This window comes from Haliotis rufescens, unplaced genomic scaffold (genome assembly GCF_023055435.1).
Source record: "Haliotis rufescens isolate VD_foot unplaced genomic scaffold, xgHalRufe1.0.p SCAF_6, whole genome shotgun sequence".
NCBI classification, from domain to species: domain Eukaryota; kingdom Metazoa; phylum Mollusca; class Gastropoda; order Lepetellida; family Haliotidae; genus Haliotis; species Haliotis rufescens.
In genome coordinates, this window is record NW_025964334.1 from 54,623,410 (window position 1) to 54,646,351 (window position 22,942).

At 39.0% G+C, this 22,942-nt stretch overlaps 1 protein-coding gene across 3 annotated transcripts in view; it reads right to left on the minus strand.

The window, feature by feature from the left end:
• LOC124138185 (ecdysone-induced protein 78C-like) overlaps window positions 1–20,680 on the minus strand; it is a 32,523-nt gene extending 11,843 nt beyond the window's left edge. The window contains exons 1-3 of one of the 3 annotated variants that reach the window (XM_048386401.1): window positions 20,558–20,680; window positions 19,199–19,458; window positions 4,373–4,494 (exon numbers count right to left, since the gene is read on the minus strand). In XM_048386401.1, coding sequence (XP_048242358.1) covers window positions 4,373–4,494; window positions 19,199–19,430 — 354 coding nt within the window. In that variant the 5' untranslated portion in view covers window positions 19,431–19,458; window positions 20,558–20,680. Of the gene's footprint in view, window positions 1–4,372; window positions 4,495–19,198; window positions 19,734–20,557 lie in introns of those variants that run through there. The other 2 variants (XM_046504720.2, XM_046504719.2) reach the window with 2 other exon arrangements.
• Between the last annotated feature and the right edge of the window lie 2,262 nt (window positions 20,681–22,942).

Consider the following 22,942-nt stretch of genomic DNA (forward strand, 5'->3'; position numbering starts at 1 on the left):
TCTGCTGTGACCTTGAAAATGGGATCAAGGTCACCAAAACCGACTGGTGTCTGCGGAGTCTGTATATACACCATAGTTCCAAATATGAAGACAATCCAGTGTTTAGTTCTTGAGATATCGCGGCAACAAACAGGTGGGACGTACGGACGGACGTACGGACGTACGGACGTACAGACGTACGGACGTACGGACGTACGTACGGACGGTCGTGAATACTATATACTAAAGGGATAAAAACAAATAATTTGTGATGCAACATGCACTATGACAGAAGTACTAGTGAGTCCCATGGTTGAATCCCAGCAGTAAGCAATAGTGGTGAAACGATACAGTAAATTCACGATATGATACGTATTGTGATTTGTATATTCACGCTAAACCTTGTGGAAACCTTTTGAACAATAATATTTCAGAGCAGGTTTATAAACCATCATGCATCTAACTGTTTGAGAGCCATTCTAGAAGTTGGAGAGAAAGCAGAAAACATACAACTTCTGATGTACAGCATTTAGCAACATCCCGAAGTAGATTCTTACACCGTTATTGATATTGCACCCAAGTAACCATGGTAACAGCATATGGTGTTCCCTGTCTGTTGCTATTAATGATGCTTCACAATGATTGTCAATCAAGAAAACTGTTGTTAACAAGAAAGAAGTGAGCAAAGCTCACATACCCCCGTTATCCCCGCTGGTCAACAACAAATAGTAAATAGTTTGTTAATTAATGAAATATTACATACTTCTAACTGATTTTAACTTCAATGTTTTAAAAACTAAGATTGAGATCCAGTGACAATTGCCCCCCCCCCCACCCTCAAATCTCCCATGTTACCAGTGTTCACTACGAGGAAGTTGATCACCATGAACACCTTTGAATAAAAATGTGATTGAGGAGTTACATAAGAAGAATTATCAAAAGGACCAAACATTGTTGATATAAAAACACATAAAAAAGGTACAATATCATATAAGAAAATCAATAAATTCCATCTAGCCTTAACAGATATGGTAAAGAATTCATAAATTCAAACTAACACAAAGCACAGATACTTATGATGATCTACATGTGTGGAAACAATTTTGGAAAATATATTAGCTATACCATGTATACAAAACCAGTCATCAAAATTTCTAAATTCCAACATGTTTCCATGAAAACAGCAAAAGAGAAAACTTTCAGAATTTTATAAAAGATAAAAAACAATCATAGTGGTTAATGTAGCAAGTTTGCTGAAGCTAGGATACATAATATTGTAAACAAGGATCATACAAAAACTCTACCCATCTAATTTATGTTTCATCATGATTTCATGGAAAAGGCAAAAATAAAAAAAATTCAGAATCTTCAAACTAGCAAAAGGCACAAGTACTCATTGTGGTAAATGTGTGTAGCAAGCTTGATGAAGCTAGGATGCATAGTTAAAAAGATATAGGCCGTACAAAGCACCAGCCCTAAAAGTTTAAGTTTCTTAATGTTTCCATAGAAACTGCAAAAATTAGAAAAATTCAGAATCTCCAAACTAGCAAAAGGCATAAGTACTCATTTTGGTAAATGTGTAGCAAGTTTGGTGAAGCTAGGGTGCATGGTTAAAAAGATATGGGCCGTACAAAACACCCACCCTAAAAGTTTAAGTTTCTAATGTTTCCATGGAAACGGCAAAATTTAAAGAATTCAGAATCCTCAAACTAGCAAAAGGCACAAGTACTCACTGTGGTTAATGTGTGTAGCAAGTTTGGTGAAGCTAGGGTGCATGGTTAAAAAGTTATGGGCCGTACAAAAGCTCGGACTGGACTGTAGGACGGAACGCTATATACCCCCGGTTTACTTTGTAAACGGGGGTATAATTAAGGGAACTCCTGGGGTCCTTGAAGTAGTTTGATCTAGCTATCTCCTAAATCCAACCTTCAGCAATTGGGCAATAACAAGATTCCCTTAACCTGTTAACTTTCAAGCTTAATTTTTAAACACTGTCACACATCATGAGAAACTGACGTATTTCAATTGCTTGCCCTATGACAGTACTAAATTGATAGAATCCCAAAACGTTGGTGGTTTGCGGATAGTATGCATAACAATTGATAGTTCCAATGATCGCACTTAGTTATAAATATCACAATACTATCTCAATAGTGGAAATAGACCCAATAGTCACCATGGTTACCGTCAGACTCAAGTGTTGAGATACATATTGCATAACGAGGAAGGTATGCAACACCCCATAAGGGAAAAAGATATTGCACAGATTAATTACAGATTTTTAGAAGAGTCTGTGTTTTCATATATAAATTAAAATTTTTTTTAAATTAAACTGGACTCGAACATGGGTTTGGATTAACATCGCTTTGAACAGTTATCCAGTTATATAATGGAGTGTCAGCTTGATGTTGGGGGAGAGGTCAAAGTTATGTTAACCACTGTTGAGAAACCCTTATGCACTGGTATGGGGACGAAAAACCTAGAAACGTTAATTACAGCAAACCGTCATCATAGGTTGCTGACTTGCCTAAGGGACACAACTCTGCACAACGAACGCCTGTGCCGTTCCATTCCCAACTGAACACAAAGTACTCCTTCAAGGACATCAAATGAAAGTGATTGAGTGAATGTGTTTGGTTTAATGCCACTTGTAACAGTATTCCAGTTACATCGCGGCATGTCAGCTTAATGTGGGAGGAAAGCTCGAAGTGATGCAGGTCTCAGAGCACAGGTATGGTGCTGACACACTGTACCTAGAAACATAATCGGGGCGAACCAGGATTCAAACCCACGATCATAGTTTTCTGGCGTGCCCAAGGGACGCAACTCTGCACAGCGAACACCTGTGCCATTCCATTCCCAATTGAACACAAAGTACTCCTTCAAGGACATCAAATGAGAGTGAGTGAGTGAGTGTGTTGGGTTTAACGCCACTTGTAACAGTATTCCAGTTACATCGCGGCGTGTCAGTTTAAAGTGGGAGGAAAGCTCGAAGTGATGCAGGTCTCAAATGTTTACCACTTCGGTGAAACCCATGAGCACGGGTATGATGCTGACATACCTAGAAACATAATAGGGGTGAACCGGGATTCGAACCCACGATCATAGTCCAAGGGAGGCAACTCTGCACAGCGAATCGCAGCGCCTTAGACGACTGGGCCACCCGTGCCCCCACATCAAATGAGAAGAGGTGTGGTGAAGTGAAGTGTGTCACGTTCATACAGTGATGTAGCATGCATGTGCATGTGTGCGTGAATGATTGTATTTGTCCGGATAAATGTCAGTTTGATAGAGCTAGTAGCACCAATGAGACACCATGCCGGGTTTAACAAGGATACCCCACTCTGATACACTATACAGACTCTGACCCTACTGGGGCTGTTACGATTCACTCGCATATTTGGTGAATCGAACCGTAACCATTCATGAATTGAATTCGTTATTCATGGCCACTTGAATCAAATATTTATGAATATGCTATCTTGTATATTTACATACCCTGTACCTAAAAATATCCATAACAACATATTATATGCATAGATTTCTTTCAATGACAACACTCTAATAATATTTAATTTGAAAGTATTGTTTTCACAGGTCATTGTCGCATTTGAGCAGATACTAGTACCTGGATAAGTGCGCTATATAAATGTATAATTTATTAATAATTAACAAACCATGTCAAATAATTTATGATGTTATTGTTTCACTGAATAATATAAATAATACATAAACTGCTGACTTGTTATTGTAATTGTGAATTAATATTAGTATTTGTTACCCTATATTCGTGATATGAATAGTATTCGCCTCATAGTGTATTCGTTGCAGCCCTAGACTCTACCAGTCTTTGTTTAAGCCCCTTAATGCCAAACCTCAGGCAGGGTAAGAACAAGTACCATCTTATAACATATGAGGTGAGGTGAAATTGGGTTTAACGTCGCGTCCAAGATTATTGCACTTATATAGCGACGTGCATGCACGTGTGTGTCTGTGGCTGCTTGTACTCGTCCGGACTGATGCCAATTTATAGTGCTAGCTCACTGAGATACCATGCCGCAGTTTAACATGAATACCCCACTCAGACACAGTATACTGTCTCCGAGACGACCAGTCCTTGTTTTAGCCCCTTAATGTCGAGCGCCAGACAGGGTAACAACAAGTACCATCTTTTAACGTCTTTTGGTATGACGCGGCCGGGGATCGAACCCCGGACCTTCCGCTCTCCGGGAGGACGCTCTAGCACTAGACCACAGAGGCGGCTTATAACATATGAAGGCCAGGGATTAAACGCCGACCTTCCACTCTCTGGGCAGACACTCTATCAATTGAGAAGAAGCCGATGAACGGCACTACTTAGAATGTGACTGATATTTGCAAAGCGTGCACTCACCTTACATCCTTCACAGGAAGTTACACCATAATGGTAGCCTGACGCCCGGTCGCCGCATACCTTGCAGGGTACGAACGACTGCTTAGGACTGTTGAAATCGGCAGTCCCGAGATTGCTGTCGGCTGGAAAATGAGAAGGATCACAAGATGAATCTACCTGTGTACTCAGCACTCCATAGATCTAATTTCTGGATTGAAACTATGAACACCGTGATGGCGTGATAGTTAATGGACCATGCTGTAGTCAGCAATATTGCATACCGTATTCGACATAATAAGCGCCCAGGGCGCTCTCAAAATTAGAAATTGGGGGCTCTTATTAGAATATATATTTTTGAGTTCAGAGAGCGTAAATTTCGTGGTTTATGCTGAAATGTTTATAAACGACAGATATATTTTTCCAGAAATTAATTGCCCATAATTAAGGGTGCAAATAACAAACGTATTATGCACGAATAAATAGCCTTGTGTACATTTATCAATCAGAAGGGGTGCTAATTGGAATTGTTCACTAGCCAGTATATTAGCAAATATCGTCGTGGGCGCTTATTAGAGCGGGGCGCTTATTACGTCGAATACGGTATGTATGAGAGGACCTGTAAATCGACTGGTGAAGACAACCAAGTAGTGCTGATGTGAACGCAAGATCCTCATTGTAAATGGTATAATTTGGTGATACAATCAGCCAGGTCATTGGTTGGATATAAAAGCAAAATATTTTCCCTGCATGGGAATCCTCTGGATAAGCTAGTCTGAACTTGGCACTGCTTATGTCTAGTCTGAACTGGATATTGTTAACTCTAGTCTGAACTGAGCACTGTTTATCTCTAGTCTGAACTGATTGCAGCTTATCTCTAGTCTGACTAGGCACTGTTTACACTTAGTCTGAACTTGGCAGTGTTTACATTTAGTCTGAACTTGGCACTGTTTACATTTAGTCTGAACTGGGCACTGTTTATCTCTTGTCTGAACTGGGCACTGTTTACATTTAGTCTGAACTGGGCACTGTTTACATTTAGTCTGAACTTGGCAGTGTTTACATTTAGTCTGAACTGGGCACTGTTTACATTTAGTCTGAACTGGGCACTGTTTACACTTAGTCTGAACTGGGCACTGTTTATCTCTAGTCTGAACTGGGCACTGTTGACATTTAGTCTGAACTGGGCACTGTTTACATTTAGTCTGAACTGGGCACTGTTTATCTCTTGTCTGAACTGGGCACTGTTTATCTCTAGTCTGACTAGGCACCGCTTACCTCTAGTCTGAACTTGGCAGTGTTTACACTAAGTCTGAACTTGGCACTGTTTACACTTAGTCTGAACTTGGCACTGTTTATCTCTTGCCTGAACTGGGCACTGTTTATCTCTAGTCTGACTAGGCACTGCTTACCTCTAGTCTGAACTGGGCACTGTTTACAATTAGTCTGAACTAGGCACTGTTTACAATTAGTCTGAACTGGGCACTGTTTATATCTAGTCTGAACTGGACACTGTTTATACTAAGTCTGAACTGGGCACTGTTTACAATTAGTCTGAACTGGGCACTGTTTACACTTAGTCTGAACTGGGCACTGTTTACACTTAGTCTGAACTGGGCACTGTTTACACTTAGTCTAAACTGGGCACTGTTTACACTTAGTCTGAACTGGGCACTGTTTACAATTAGTCTGAACTGGGCACTGTTTATATCTAGTCTGAACTGGACACTGTTTATACTAAGTCTGAACTGGGCACTGTTTATCTCTAGTCTGAACTGGGCACTGTTTACACTTAGTCTAAACTGGGCACTGTTTACACTTAGTCTAAACTGGGCACTGTTTATATCTAGTCTGAACTGGACACTGTTTATACTAAGTCTAAACTGGGAACTGTTTACACTTAGCCTAAACTGGGCACTGTTTATCTCTAGTCTAAACTGGGCACTGTTTACACTTAGTCTGAACTGGGCACTGTTTATATCTAGTCTGAACTGGACACTGTTTATCCCTTGTCTGAACTGGGCACTGTTTACACTTAGTCTGAACTGGGCACTGTTTATCTCTAGTCTGAACTGGGCACTGTTTATCTCTAGTCTGAACTGGGCACTGTTTACGTTTAGTCTGAACTGGGCACTGTTTACATTTAGTCTGAACTGGGCACTGTTTACATTTAGTCTGAACTGGGCACTGTTTACACATAGTCTGAACTGGGCACTGTTTATCTCTAGTCTGAACTTGGCACTATTTATCTCTAATCTGAACTGGGCACTGTTTACATTTAGTCTGAACTGGGCACTGTTTACATTTAGTCTGAACTGGGCACTGTTTATCTCTAGTCTGAACTGGGCACTGTTTATCTCTAGTCTGAACTGGGCACTGTTTATCTCTAGTCTGAACTGGGCACTGTTTACATTTAGTCTGAACTTGGCACTGTTTATCTCTAGTCTGAACTGGGCACTGTTTATCTCTAGTCTGAACTGGGCACTGTTTATTATTACTACAAACTAGGCCTGGCTATGACCACAAGTATTGCTGGACCATGTAACAGCAGGAGAGTTCAAACATTTCTATCGCTTGCACTCTGTCTGAAGAAACTAAACTATTTGCATATCAATTACTGTTTCAACATCACACTACATCCTTGCGATTTTTTGCATCCACTGAAATTGAAGCGACTACTTTCAACATGTTCAAAAGGAATATTATTCAGATCATAACACAAGTACAGTTATCTGATAATCAATAAATGGGAAAATGATGTTTCCACACACCATGCTTGGATAATAATCGTTCCAGGTCCTTGTGCAGGATGAGGAAACCATACCATAAATCATTATTAACATCAAGCAAAGGAAATCTATATACTGATATAAGATGGCTAGGTGATAAATCATATAGGACAATGAAGTAAGAAGCGCGGTTTATTTCAGGTTTAAACATTGGTCCATCATGACGTCATTTCTGGTGATTGGAACATGCACTGACAACTTGATGATGTTGTATATTGGACGATGTTATTCTTGAGAAGGGAGTGCCTGGAGAGATGGTCCACATAGATGTAGCTCGGCAATGCAGATAGCCACGATGGTCGAATGATTGTATCCAAAAGCGGGAGGGATATGACTCGGTATTGGGAGAAAAGGTACAGGTAATCAACGTGAGGATTTTGAGAATATACAGGAAACACCCACCTCTGCATAAAATGGACTTGTCTGACATTGCTGAGATCGGATTCTATTGAGGGAGACAATTTACTCAAATATGGGTAAATATTTTTAAAGCTTGTACATTTTATCATCATCCTTAAAGTGGTCGTTGTTTATCGTACAATTAACCATAAGGGTCAGAGTTAAATAAGTCTTCATTATACATGTCGCAGGTGAACCTTGGTTGACCTCAGCGAGTGAGTAGGGTTTACGCCACTTTTAACAATATTCCAGCAATATCACAACAGGAATAGAAAACGGGCTTCACACGATGTACCATGTTGGGAATCAAACCTGGGACTTTGGTGTGACAAGAGAATGCTTTAACCACTAGGCTACCCTACCGACCCTTGGTTGACCTGAGGCCTCTATGAATGTTGTGGCCACATGTCACATGCTAAACAGCTGCAAGCTGTATCCCTTACATGTGAGGATGTGTTGCGATGGGTTAACCATGTTAACTACTTGTTTACAGATGATGCTGTTAAAACCATACATGTGAGGTAGTGTTGTGATGGGTTAACTACTTGTTTACAGATGATGTTGTTAAAGAACAACATCATCAAACATTGTGAGGGTGTGTTGCGATGGGTGAATAAACTGTTTACAGATGATGTTGTTAAACCCTTACATGTGAGGATGTGTTGTGATGGGTTAACTACTTGTTTACAGATGCTGCTGTTAAAACCATACATGTGAGGATGTGTTGCGATGGGTTAACTACTTGTTTACAGATGATGCTGTTAAAACCATACATGTGAGGTAGTGTTGTGATGGGTTAACTACTTGTTTACAGATGATGTTGTTAAAGAACAACATCATCAAACATTGTGAGGGTGTGTTGCGATGGGTGAATTAACTGTTTACAGATGATGTTGTTAAACCCTCACATGTGAGGATGTGTTGCGATGGGTTAATTAACTGTTTACAGATGATGTTGTTAAATCCTTACCAGCCATAACGAGTGTTGTTTTAACGGGTCTGCGTTTTGGCAGGTCTACGTTTTGGGGGGATACCGTTGCGATGGGTTAATTAACTGTTTACAGATGATGTTGTTAAACCCTCACATGTAGACATGTAGACAAATACCCTTGTCCAGTAGACAAATATGATAGACAACTCAACAAAATACCAGGACAAGTTATTTTACAATCAAACAGTAGATAATATAGATTGAGTTAACTTGCATATTTTTACACAACTAGCAAGCTCACATTTAAATAATTTCTTGTGAAAACTAACCTACACACAATAGAGAGTTATGGATTGCCCGAGCATGTGGATTGCTGTTGATAGCCCCTGTGCCACAGCTTGGAACAAATGCTGGAACTGCTAATGTGTTTTAACACTCTTTTGCACATATATTGGAAAATTTACACACATTTTCAAAAGAAATATCCCTAAACATGTTGAATGAAATTGAATATGGTTTTCAACCGTTTCATTATGTTCATAAATATTTAGAACGAAAATAACCCGCATCAGAAACAATGCCCGGCTGAATGCGTGACATGTCCCCTTCTTCTGACAGCGATGTTTACGGTGCACATCTGGTGGACAGATATCTGTTCCAGTGGCTGGCCCCGTTATTACACAGTGCAGTATGGTTAGTATGGTTATTATTCACATCCGAGACATGAGCAACAGTTCCATATCATCATCATCATCCCCATGCATCCCGAAGAGGCTGGGAAGAGATCACTGGACCAGGCTCGTCACAGTTCACTGATAATCCAAATTAGCATCATTCAAAACAGCTGCTGATACCATACACAAATAAATTGACTATTTTGAAATATAACCAAACTGAAAAGGCTATTTCGAAATGGGACCAAACTGAAAGGGCTATTTTGAAATATGACCAAACTGGAACGGCTATTTTGAAATGGGACAAAACTGAAAGGACTATTTTGAAATAGGACCAAACTGAAAGGACTATTTTGAAATAGAACCAAACTGAAAGGACTATTTTGAAATAGGACCAAACTGAAAGGACTATTTTGAAATAGGACCAAACTGGAGGGGCTATTTTGAAATATGACCAAACTGAAAGGACTATTTTGAAATGGGACCAAACTGGAAGGGCTATTTTGAAATATAACCAATCTGAAAGGACTATTTTGAATTAGGACCAAACTGAAAGGACTATTTTGAATTAGGACCAAACTGAAAGGGCTATTTCGAAATATAACCAAACTGAAAGGGCTATTTTGAAATAGGACCAAACTGGAGGGTCTATTTTGAAATGGAACCAAACTGAAAGGACTATTTGGAACCAAACTGAAAGGACTATTTTGAATTAGGACCAAACTGAAAGGACTATTTTGAATTAGGACCAAACTGAAAGGGCTATTTTGAAATAGAACCAAACTGAAAGGGCTATTTTGAAATAGGACCAAACTGGAGGGGCTATTTTGAAATGGGACCAAACTGAAAGGGCTATTTCGAAATATAACCAAACTGAAAGGGCTAATTTGAAATAGGACAAAACTGAAAGGACTATTTTGAATTAGGACCAAACTGAAAGGACTATTTTGAATTAGGACAAAACTGAAAGGGCTATTTCGAAATAGGACCAAACTGAAAGGACTATTTTGAATTAGGACCAAACTGAAAGGGCTAATTTGAAATAGGATCAAACTGAAAGGACTATTTTGAAATAGGACCAAACTGAAAGGACTATTTCGAAATAGGATCAAACTGAAATATTTTCAAATATGACCAATACGAAAAGGACTATTTTGAAATATGTCCAACCATCACAGACTATTTTGAAAAAGAAACAAACTTCATCATGTTCATTACAGATTATTTTGACATAAACCAAACTTAATGGACTATTTTGACACAGCTGAGGTGAAATGAGGTTTAATGCAGTGTTCAAGATTATTGCACTTACGTAGCGATGTGTACGTGTGCGTATGCTTGTGTGCTTGTGTGCTTGTACTAGTCCGGACTAAATAATAGCGTTAGCCCACTGAGATACCATGCCAAAGTTGAACATGAATACCCCTCTTAGACACAGTATACAGACTCCGAGCCGACTACTCCTTGTTTTAGCCCTTCATGCCAACTGCCAGGCAGGGTAACAACAAGTACCAGCTTTTATCGTCTTTTGATGTGAAACGGCCAGTGATCAAACCCCCGACCTTCCACGCTCTGGGCAGACGCTCTACCACTAGGCGTTTTTTAAAATATGACCAAACTCTATGCACTATTTTGAAATAGGAACAAGCTCAAAGTACTATTTTGGGATATAACCAATCTTCAAAGGAGACACAATGTATGGGTTAACTTTTTATAACTGTAAATGCAACGTTTAGGTATAGATCCTTATACTTTTGTCAAGCAAAGTAATATATAACTCAGAATGACATAATCTGTTATTTGAAGCAGAAACATCATTTGCATTATCAGAAGATGTTTGGGCTCTGTTTGACAAAGAACAGAAATAAAAAATTGATCTATTTCTCAACCTTTTCCGGCTGTGCTCTCAGATTTTTCTTTTCAGCCATGGTTTATTAGCTATGGAAAACATGTAAAGGAACGAGTGAATAGCCTCTAGCTATCTAATCTTAATAACAACGTTACCAGAATCCAGAATAACGACCTTGTTCTTCATAATTATTTTGAACTTTTCGATTCACAGGTTCAACCAATGCTTTTACATGGTTTCAAAGTATGGGGTTTTCAGAGGTTTGAGTCTATTGACAAAATACATTTAATGGGATGTCAACAACATCAAATGCCAGTCTACCGACCCCTTATCATAGGTAATGGGGTTTCCTCTTTATATATTTCTAATGTCTGCTGTATAAGCAGCGTTAGAAATTGGCACTAGTCATATAGTCCTGTCCAATAGTAGGACCAGTAGAAATTTGCCCTTTTAAAGGTTTTTTTCCATATGTTTTATAATCATGATAATAAGGTTGGTTAGTTGGTTTGTTGTTTAACGCCGCACTCAGCAACATTCCAGCTATATGACACCGTTTTATAATAAGGACTAGTGGGTTAAAACTGTTAGTTTCTATCGTTGATAAGGCAATGATAAGGTATTAGTCTTAAATTTGCGAACGACAATTACCAAAAATGTCAAATAATGTGTCTCAATATAATATTGCTTACACAACATGGGCTTCCAAAATATGAAAGCTTTTTTGTTGTGGGCTTGCTTAAATGTGTTGAAAACAAAGAGTTGGGAATGAGATATGTTTATTAATATTTCACTACCAAATCTCGTAAATATGTTTTATGAAAACTGGAGTTCTATATTAGCACAAAGTTCAAGGTATCTTACACACAGGTCAAAAGTCAACTTGGAACAGAAAACTATCTTATTTCCTTAGCATCCAAGAAATATATTAGGTTTAGACTTTGGTGGTATTGCTTTAACTTAAGATTTAGACAACAGAAATCCAGTCCTAAACATTTACGACTTTGTCTATTATGATGATTATGAAGTCCCATGTGGAAGATGAGCATCATATTCTGTTTTGGTATTTAACAAATATGTCTTAAGGAAAATGTATATTGAAAAACATTTTTGTGTTTCGTTTGACAAATGACCTCTCAGTTGGACTCTGTACACACCAATTTAGCTATAATTCTTGAAACATTAATTGTAATGATTTGTTGGTTTGATTAACGCCGCACTCAACAATATTCCAGCTATATGATAGCTGTCTCTTAATAATCCAGTCTGGACTAGACAATCCAGTGATTGATATCATGAGCATCGGTCATCCTAATGGGGATACGATGACATGCATCAACCAAGTCAACGTGTCTGTCAATCAAGGTGCATGTTAGCACCACACAAACCAAGGTCAAGTTCACTGAGGTCCAGTTTAATGAGAAATGTTAGGCAATGTCTAGTTACCCAAGTTTTAAGTAAAGAAAGGTTCCTGCTTTTAATCACAGTCTGCCATGACAAACCTGAAAGTAAACTGTCTAACAAATCTGTTTTGGCAAGGAACATGATGCACAAAGAAACCATACAAATCAACCATGTTTTCACTTTAGCCATGTTTTCACTTTAACAATGTTTTCACTTTAGCCATGTTTTCACTTTAACAATGTTTTCACTTGAGCCAAGTTTTCACTTTCTTTTACAATTTTTTCACTTTAGCCATGTTTTCACTTTCTTTAACTATGTTTTCACTTTAGCCATGTTTTCACTTTAGCCATGTTTTCACTTTCTTTAACAATGTTTTCACTTTCTTTAACAATGTTTTCACTTTAGCTGTTTTCACTTTCAACCAAGTTAATATGCTAAAAATTACTAATACTCTTGTCAAACAGGTGAAGAATTTAGATGTGAAGCTGGGGCAAAATGAGTTCCTTAATGGCAACATGCCTAAACAGGCAGCTAAAGAAAGCCCACCAACGCCAACCATTGTTATCGGTAACAGGCGCCATCACCACTAATGACTACAGAAGCAGGGATAATTACGACTTTATTCAAAGCCCATCAACTATTGATTTTTGGTGAAGACTTACACACTAACATGCTCAAGAATTTGTCTGCTTCTTGCAGAGTAATGGATTGTTCTCCATGAAGATTTCAACAGGATCGAAGCAAGGAGGTTGTTTTGATCAAACAGGGGAAATAACAATGTGAATGAGGATAATAGAAACAATTGATATCAAATCATGATTCCAAGTAATGTAACCAAGGAGACGTGTCTTTGATTACCTTTCCATCTTCCAGGAATAAGTAAACGGTTTGAACCTGATGATGTCATCATAGGCAATACATGTATTGAGTTTTATCATGTTTTATTCAGGCCTCAAAGTTTAAATTTTAACCAAGTAGCCATATGGCTACAAGTATTTTTTTCCAGGTGGCCAGTGGTAAAATCAAGAAGTCAAGCCAATATTGTACATGTTGTAGGTAGCCAAATGCATTTGAAATTGTCTTTATCAAATAACTATTATAATATGTACAAGTTACAGCACTAGTCTTGAAATTGTATATTAGTGGAAACTGTCCTTGAATTTTGTTATTTGTGACTCGAACAATGATGCAATTTATGCTGCTAGATTATATAGGTATATCCTTGCTTATCCAATGAGCATTGTCAACTAAAATAAACTACTAAATACATTAATATTTATGCATTTTGGTTCATTGTCGACTTTAGAAGGAATTATTTGCGAGTACAATTATTAGCAGACATGCTTTCCAAGATCAGCTGTTATTTATTTTTGTGTCTACAGATGTGTAGCAATAGAATTTAGTCACCACAAGGTATTTTTCTAGGTAGTCATTTGGCTTCCTCTGAATTCTAGACAGTAAACAAACTGAAATTTAGGTTGCATTAGCTACCGCTTTAGTCGCAACTTTGAGGTCTGTTATTGATGCATAATGCATAATGCATAATGCAATGGTAAGCGTAATAATCAATACTGATGTTGGCTGTCTTACAACCATATTGACATTTCAACTTCAGTGAGTCTCCCAAGAAACGTAGGTGCTTCATAATTGATGCTCTCATTTAGCAAGTTCAATAGCTATATAGAATTCTTCCAAATCGATGCATACAATTCATAAATGTCACAAAACTTCAATAAGTGACATACGATCAACTGTAAACAATTCTTCCTTGTGTTGTTTGCTCTACTTCCTCAAACATGTATTCTTCATGAATATTTAATTTGACCCTGTTGTAGTATGGTTTGTTTGGTTTGTTGTTTAACGCCGCACTCAGCAATATTCCAGCTATATGACGGCGGTCTGTAAATAATCGAGTCTGGACCAGACCATCCAGTGATTGATATCATGAGCATCGATCCACGCAATTGGGATCGATGACATGCATCAACCAAGTCAGCGAGTCTGACCACCCGATCCCGTTAGTCGCCTTTTACGACAAGCATAGTCACCTTTTACGGCAAGCATGGGTTGCTGAAGACCTAGTCTACCCCGGAATCTTCACGGGTCTGTTGTAGTATGGCTGGGCTGTTGATGATGTGACATTAAAATCCACCTCGTTCACTATACAGAGATTATTCTTTTCAATATGTCTGTCATAGCATTCTTATTGAAAATCAAATTTATATCAAACTTATTTCAGTATGAATATCATGAATTTGTAAACATGGTTTTCCATGAGTGTCGTGTAGATTATTTCACTTTCTTAACATGACAAGAAAGTTTGGTTTGTTTGTTTGTTGTTTAAAGCCACACTCAGCAACATTCAAGCTATATGGCAGAGACCTGTAAATCATAATCTGGACCAGGCAATCCATTGATTGACATCATGAGCATAGATCTACGCAATTGAGATACAACAAGTATTTGTCACAGAGTGACGAAATATCCCCCGCCATATACACCATAGTACCAAATATGAAGACAATCCAGCGATTAGTTCTTGAGATATTGTGGCAACACCGTTTTCCAACTCCAAAAACAGATTTGCCTGCTGTGACCTTGAAAATGGGGTCAAGGTCACCAAATCTGACAGGTGTATGCGGTGTCTGTATATACACTATAGTTCCAAATATGAAGACAATCCAGCGATTAGTTCTTGAGATATCGCGGCAACACCGTTTTCCAACTCCAAAAGCAGATTTGCCTGCTGTGACCTTGAAAATGGGGTCAAGGTCACCAAAACCGACTGGTGTCTGTGGTGTCTGTATATACACCATAGTTCCAAATATGAAGACAATCGAGAGGTTTAGTTCTTGAGATATCGCGGCAACACCGTTTTCCAACTCCAAAAGCAGATTTGCCTGCTGTGACCTTGAAAATGGGATCAAGGTCACCAAAACCGACTGGTGTCTGCGGAGTCTGTATATACACGATGGTTCCAAATATGAAGACAATCCAGTGTTTAGTTCTTGAGATATCGCGGCAACACCGTTTTCCAACTCCAAAAGCAGATTTGCCTGCTGTGACCTTGAAAATGGGGTCAAGGTCACCAAAACCGACTGGTGTCTGCGGTGTCTGTATATACACCATAGTTCCAAATATGAAGACAATCCAGTGTTTAGTTCTTGAGATATCGTGGCAACACCGTTTTCCAACTCTAAAAGCAGATTTGTCTGCTGTGACCTTGAAAATGGGATCAAGGTCACCAAAACCGACTGGTGTCTGCGGAGTCTGTATATACACCATAGTTCCAAATATGAAGACAATCCAGTGTTTAGTTCTTGAGATATCGCGGCAACACTGTTTTCCAACTCCAAAAGCAGATATGCCTGCTGTGACCTTTAAAATGGGGTCAAGGTCACCAAAACTGACTGGTGTCTGCGGAGTCTGTATATACACCATAGTTCCAAATATGAAGACAATCCAGTGTTTAGTTCTTGAGATATCGCGGCAACAAACAGGTGGGACGTACGGACGGACGTACGGACGGTCGTGAATACTATATCCCCCGCTTCGCGCTTTCGCGCGGCGGGGGATAATGACATGCACCAACAGAGTCCTGTTAGTCGCCCCTAAGTCTTACACCATGCCTGGATTGCTGAAGATCAATTCTAACCTACATCTTTACAGGTCATCTGAATCATTGGATGCATCGAAAAAGAAGCTTACTGGCTTAACAATCAGCGGTAGAAACTAACATTTTTAGTCTACAAGTCCTTATAATCATTACCTATATCAAAACCCCTAAAAATGGTAAATTTCTACTAGTCCTCATGATACTTTAAACGTTGGAAAGTTTGGCAAGGACTACAGGACTAGTGCCAATTTCTAACGCAGACAAATCTTTTATAGATCAAGTTTGATGCAACAAACTTTGTTGTTTGTCAAGATTCTCAACATCATTTTCTGAATACACTCAGAATGCTGTTGTAGATGCTGTTAACACAGAAACCATGCCGTGATGCAATCAACCCGTTTATACATTGTGAGTGAGTGAGTGAGTTGGGTTTTACGCCGCTTTTAACAATATTCCAGTTATATCGCGGCGTGTCAGCTTAATGTGGGAGGAAAGCCCGAAGTGATGCAGGTCTCAGACGTTTACCACTTCGGTGAAACCCACGAGCACGGGTATGGTGCTGACAAACCTAGAAACATAATCGGGGCGAACCGGGATTCGAACCCACAATCATAGGTTTCTGGCGTGCTCAAGGGACGCAACTCTGCACAGCGAATCGCGGCGCCTTAGACGACTGGGCCACCCGTGCCCCCTTATACATTGTAATTATGGCACAACAAATGAACGCTGTTTGTTTTCACTATTAACTTGCACTACTGATTAGTGTTTATTGGAACCGTTAGTAAAGCAAACATTTAAGGTCAGAATCACTATTTTTTACTTAGTGTGTGATTGTGATCAATACTTGTATCGAGAACTAAAAAAAACGCATTCCACCGATGCATCATCTGACAGTGGTAATGAAACTTGTAGGCATGACAGGTAGGACTAAGTCATGTTCTTCTTTTTGTAGAAGATCCATACACACCTCACACTCACAGTTTTCGAAATTAATGGAGTCTTGGGGTCTTTGAGATTTGCTCCCATAGCATGTGTATCATTTGAGTCAAATATTAAATTCTTAGCATTTTCATGATATAATCCATAGTCATAATCATGGTAATGTCACAATGTTAATATACAGAGCGCCAGATAAGCTGCGTATCTGCGTGAAATACGCATCAGAAATGCAGAAATACAAAGTAAAATATAATCCAAGCGTATCAAATATGCAACGAACATTACAGATACGCTACAAAAATAAAACTTGTGCGTATCATCAAAATATTGTGAAGTAGCCCTGCGTATTCGATTAGCAAATCAGCAACTTATTTTGTAATTATAAACGGGCATTCCGTCAACCTTGCCAAACTCCACGATGACAGTTACATCATGATCATTTGCCATCACACTTTCTTGTGGAAGTATCGTGGTATTTTGGAGTCCTATAAAGCTCTCGAACCCACACGGCACCAGTTTGCAGGGACTAGATGAATAGTGTTTTTAAATATTTAACTTAAATACCCACATGTGTAAAAACTAGTGGGTAACAGAAATTTGAATATGCAGATAGAATTACTGATACCCAATGATTTTAAAATGCATGGGTAAAATACCCACAACACCAAAAGCTTATCTGGACCTCTGTAATATACTGCTAAAAAACATCGAATTCTTTCACATTACGTTACATGGTTAATCTGTCTTGACAAAAAGACACATAAATTGTTCAGGTGATACAGAAAATATATATCCAACATGCTCATGAGACAAGTGCTATGCTATATTTTTATGATTTCTATTCACATGAAAAGCTTTTTGAATAAAAAATGGCTGAGCATCACTCAGTATCTCTAGCGATGTCAGTTGGTGACTCCAAACAGCGTCACCTCAGTCTACATTGTTTCTCTGTTAAACTTTTAAAACTGTTTACATATTCATGATCATGATGATGATGTGACGACAATGATATAAAAGTGGCAAATGAGTTTCTTATACTACCGGGTAGTATTTTCCCAGCATATATCTATGTCACTCGTCTCCATTTAGTCTATTCTTGTCATCAAAATATTAACACGGTGATCATAACTGCAGCAAAATTTCAGTTAAAATTGCAAATAATAGTACCCTGTCTCACTGCGTATTAATCTTATTATTCATGTTGTATTTTGACTCTTGGATATGACAAGCACCCATCAACATTATCATGATTATTGTTTGTTTGTTGTTTAGCGCAGCACACAGCACACAGCAATTTTCGAGCTATATTGTAGTTTATAAATAATCGAGTCTGGGCCAGACAATCCACTGATTGACATCATGAGCATCAATCCACGCAATTGGGATACGATGTCATGCATCAACCAAGCCAGACAACCCGATCCCGTTAGTCTTCTTTTGCCACAAGCATAGTTGCCCCTTACGGCAAGTATGGTTTGCTGAAGACCTATTCTATTCCGGATTCTGGATGTTCACAGGTCCCCATGAAAATAAGAATGACACAGGATTTCTTTTTCATCACTAAATGTACAGGCTTGATCACATGGATCTAGACATATCATTTAACATGTTAAAGCTCAACTGACAACCCAAACTTGTTGCCTGGCAACCCATTTACAGTGCTTATGTTGGAAGAAAGTTCTTCATGATGTAATAAAACATTGGTTTATTTCCAAAGAGGCATGAACATGATGAATGGGGGCTGAGGATGTATTTCATCAGAAGTATGTTAAGTCAAAATGTGGACTTTCAGCATGTTTGGCTATTGGTAATAAAATGAACAGTAAGGGTGCTATGGTCTTAATAGTTAATACAACTTCCTAGTTCATACGTAATATTTTTAAATCATGAAAACACATTGTATTACACGTCACAAAGATTGATATCCTTCAGAACACAATCTGCTTGTACACATAGAATCTACAATGTTATTAGTCTTTGTCAAAAGTGACATTAACAGTGCTCAACAAAAAATAGATCTATACCTAAAAATGGTTTGAGAAATAAATTAAAAGAACCTAGCCCCACCACAACATCAAAAGTCTGGACTGGAGATGTAATTGTTGACGTTCATGCCAACATCTTCTGTTCACGGATGTTACTTGTGCAAGATGACAGACTAACAGTAAACAGTCGTGATTCTGCAATTCAGTTACACAAGGTATAACGAACATGATATTACATAAATACGACTTAGGACAAGATATATTTACCTTCCAGCGTGATTCTTTGCGACGTGGTAGAAGGGCAGTCAAGTATGGGAGAAATCCCCGATGTTGTTGCGATCGTTGAACCCGCAATTGGATCAGCTGGAGAACCGCCACAGCTGAGTGACGGACCGCTGTCACCGACAGATATTGTGGTAAGAGCAGAATTGTTCAACACACTGTCAGCTATGTCTAACGCTTGATCCAAAGTGTTTCTCTTGTCACCCACTGTATCCATTCCCCTGACTTACAACTGACATATGGACCTTTGTAAAATAAGCAGAAAACGTGAAAATATGTGATCGTATCAAGCGCTGAACAAAGGAAGTCCCCTTTTTGTACTCAGCTCAAGCGCATTGGAAACAATCAAAATGCATGCAAATGCACGTTTCAGACATACCCGGTTAGCTAAATTCCCATCATTATCAACTTCTCGATGGCTTATACAAACACGTGCACACAAATTACACGCGAACAGCAAAAGTGGTGCACACAAATACTATATTCACTTCTCCAAAACGACCGAAATGCAGGTCAAGATGGCGGCTGTAATTTACCTTGGTCTAAGGGTACGGCAGTGTTTCCCATTTACCATCTATCGTTTTGACTTAAATAAGCTGGTTATAAATGAATTGTAATTTGCAAGAACACGAAAAACTTATATGGATAATAACGTCAATTCTCTGTATTGTGGATTCATAATATTCAGCCTTATATAATACCACATAGTCAAACAAACAATTTTGCAGGTGCCCGTCATTGTATCGGACCTTTTGGAACTAGGTAATGATTTGTAAATACCGCGATTGGAAACAATGAAAAGGTCGAACGTACTTAAAGTATACAAAAACAATTCTAGTTCATGTACACTAAAACATTTGTTTCGCGTACCTAGCCCTCTCCTCACTCTCCAAAATGTTTGTGTTTTTATTTCGATGCCATGATAGCTATATTATAACGCTCTATGACGTCACAAGAATGACGTCACGAGGAATGTAAATTTAGGCTCGCCATTTCGCTTAGATCTACATGTAAGGACACGGTTTATAGACATCGATCAATCACAGAAAAAATGCCTAATTAAATTATTTACAATAAACAGTTTACATATGCGTTTAAAAAACAACCTCTAAAAGGTCTTAATATATTTTCAAAAATATGTAAAAGGCAACAGAAAAAACAACAATTTTGTGATTACTTTGTTATATTTTCCTCAGCAGTATGATCATTTTAAGCATACACGCACCTACAGAAGTATTTATGGCTGATGGCATACATTTAATCAACTAATTCAAAACCAATCGCCTTTTACACAAAACTAGACATTACAACAGAGCTCACGAAATAGTCTTCGGCCATACTTACTTGCTTTTAGTCTTGTCCATCTTCTGATCCAACATACCCATTACAGCACACAGAGCGAGGCCGGTAGTTTTTTCTTTGTTTACTAAATACATCAACGGAATATGCCTTGTGACATAAGCACTAATAGCTCCGTGAGTTATGCCAGTTGCATGATTTATGAATAACGCACTAGTCAGTGCCGGGCCTGCGGAGAGGCTTGGTATTACAGACGGCCTTCACCTTGAACCATTCATCAAAATAGAACTCTATCGATCTAGGGAAAACGTAAACATCTTAGTTCGGGGATCGGCGACCTTCACCTTGAGATCCTTAGATAACAGGGACTCAATTACCATTACATAACAAAGTGATGTCCTGACAAAAGTATTCTTCGAACCTTTTTCGTGAAGTCTTTATAATGAGGCGTCAACTTAATGTGTTTGTCAGGGTTCTGTGTTTTGCTCAAGAAACATTCGTGATGCTCCGGATGTGCGTGATTCAGCTCAGAAGGATCCAAGACTCACACGACTTTCTTGGGATATATCCAATTAATTTCCATTATAGAGTTAGTGAGTGAGGATTGTTTTACGCCGCGTTTACCAATATTCCAGCAATATCACGGCGGGGGGACACCTTAAATATGATTCACACATTTTACCCATGTGGGAATCGAACCGGGTCTTCGGCGTGACGCGCGAACGCTGTAACCGCTAGGCTACCCGACCGCCCCGGACATTATATAAGGGGTTACTACATGGTAAGGTGTTGAGTTTTTTCTGTTCTTAAAATTAAATTACAACACAAACATGTCATTTTTTTAAAAGTTGTATATGCTGTGATTAAAATAAATAAAAAATAGTCGGATCTTATCTGCTGTAACTAATAAGGGTAATGTGTGATTAAAATAAATTGGTTTCTGAATTGCTTATTGCATTATGTCTATTCGATATTTCAAGTTCTCTAAATGTTTCTGTATGGTAGGAACATGGTAATTAATCAAAGTATAATTAAAAAGTACTTAATATTCGGTTCATGATGTCAATATACCTGTGTTACACATGGATTCGCAATAAAATGACTATTGATCACGGTTAAACACGGCATGGACGGTAGGGTAGCCAAGTGGTTAAAGCGTTCGCTCGTTCCACCGTTGGCCCGGGTTCGATTCCTGACATAGGTACAATGTGTGAAGCCCATTTCCGGTGCCCCCCTGTCGTAATATTGCTGGAATATTGCTAAAAGTGGCGTAAAATCATACTCAGTCACTGACTCATGAACGTTATGATAAACGTTTTGTTTGTTTGTTGTTTAACGCCACACTCTGCAATATTCCAGCTACATGACGGTGGTCTGTAAATAATTGAGCATGAACCAGACAATCCAGTGGTTGACATCATGCGCATCGATTTACACAACTGGGATACGACGACATGCATCAATCAAGTCAGCAAGCCTGACTACCCTATCCCGTTAGTCGCCTCTTACGCCAAGCATGGATTGCTGAAGACCTAATTTAACCCGGATCGTCACGGGTATCATATTACAGATGAGTGTTAACATTCTGACGCCATTTCATGTGAGGTGAGGTGAAATGGGGTTTAACGTCGCGTCCAAGAATATTGCCCTTATATAGCGCGTGAGTGCGTGCGAGTGTGCGCGTGTATGTGCGTTTGGGTGTGGCTGCTTGTACTTGTCCGGACTGATGCCGATTCATAGTGCTAGCCCACTGATATACCATGCCGCAGTTTAACATGAATACCAAACTCGGACACAGTATACTGAGCGGATCAGTCCTTGTTTTAGCCCCTTAATGCCGAAAGCCTGGCAGAGTAACAATAAGTACCATCTTATGACGTCTTTTGGTATGATGCGGCCGGGGATCGAACCCACGACCTTCCGCTCTCCGGGCAGACGCACAATTGATGTTACGACGGTGATGTTAGACATTTATCTAAGCAAAACGTTACTATACACTATACATGTATTTCTCAATCTATACCCTGCACATGATGGACTATATTTCTAGCCGTCACATTTACGACGGTGATTTTCCACATACTTTTCAAGCTAACGTCATATGCGATGCTGCAATATCAAAGATTACCGCATTTCCTCTATTACACCCCTCAAGTCATACGCCGGGTCATACGCTCTGTCCACCAAATAGAAGCCGGGCTTCCTATCCAGAGTACATCATTTGAACCGCCGTCATGTTTTTTTGTTTTGTTTGTTTGTTGTTTAATGCCGCACTCGGCAATATTCCAGCTATATGACGGCGGTCTGTAAAATAATCGAGTCTGGACCAGACGATCCAGCGATTGACATCATGAGCATCGATCCACGCAATTGGGATCGATGACATGTTTCAACCAAGTCAGCGAGTCTGACCACCCGATCCCGTTAGTC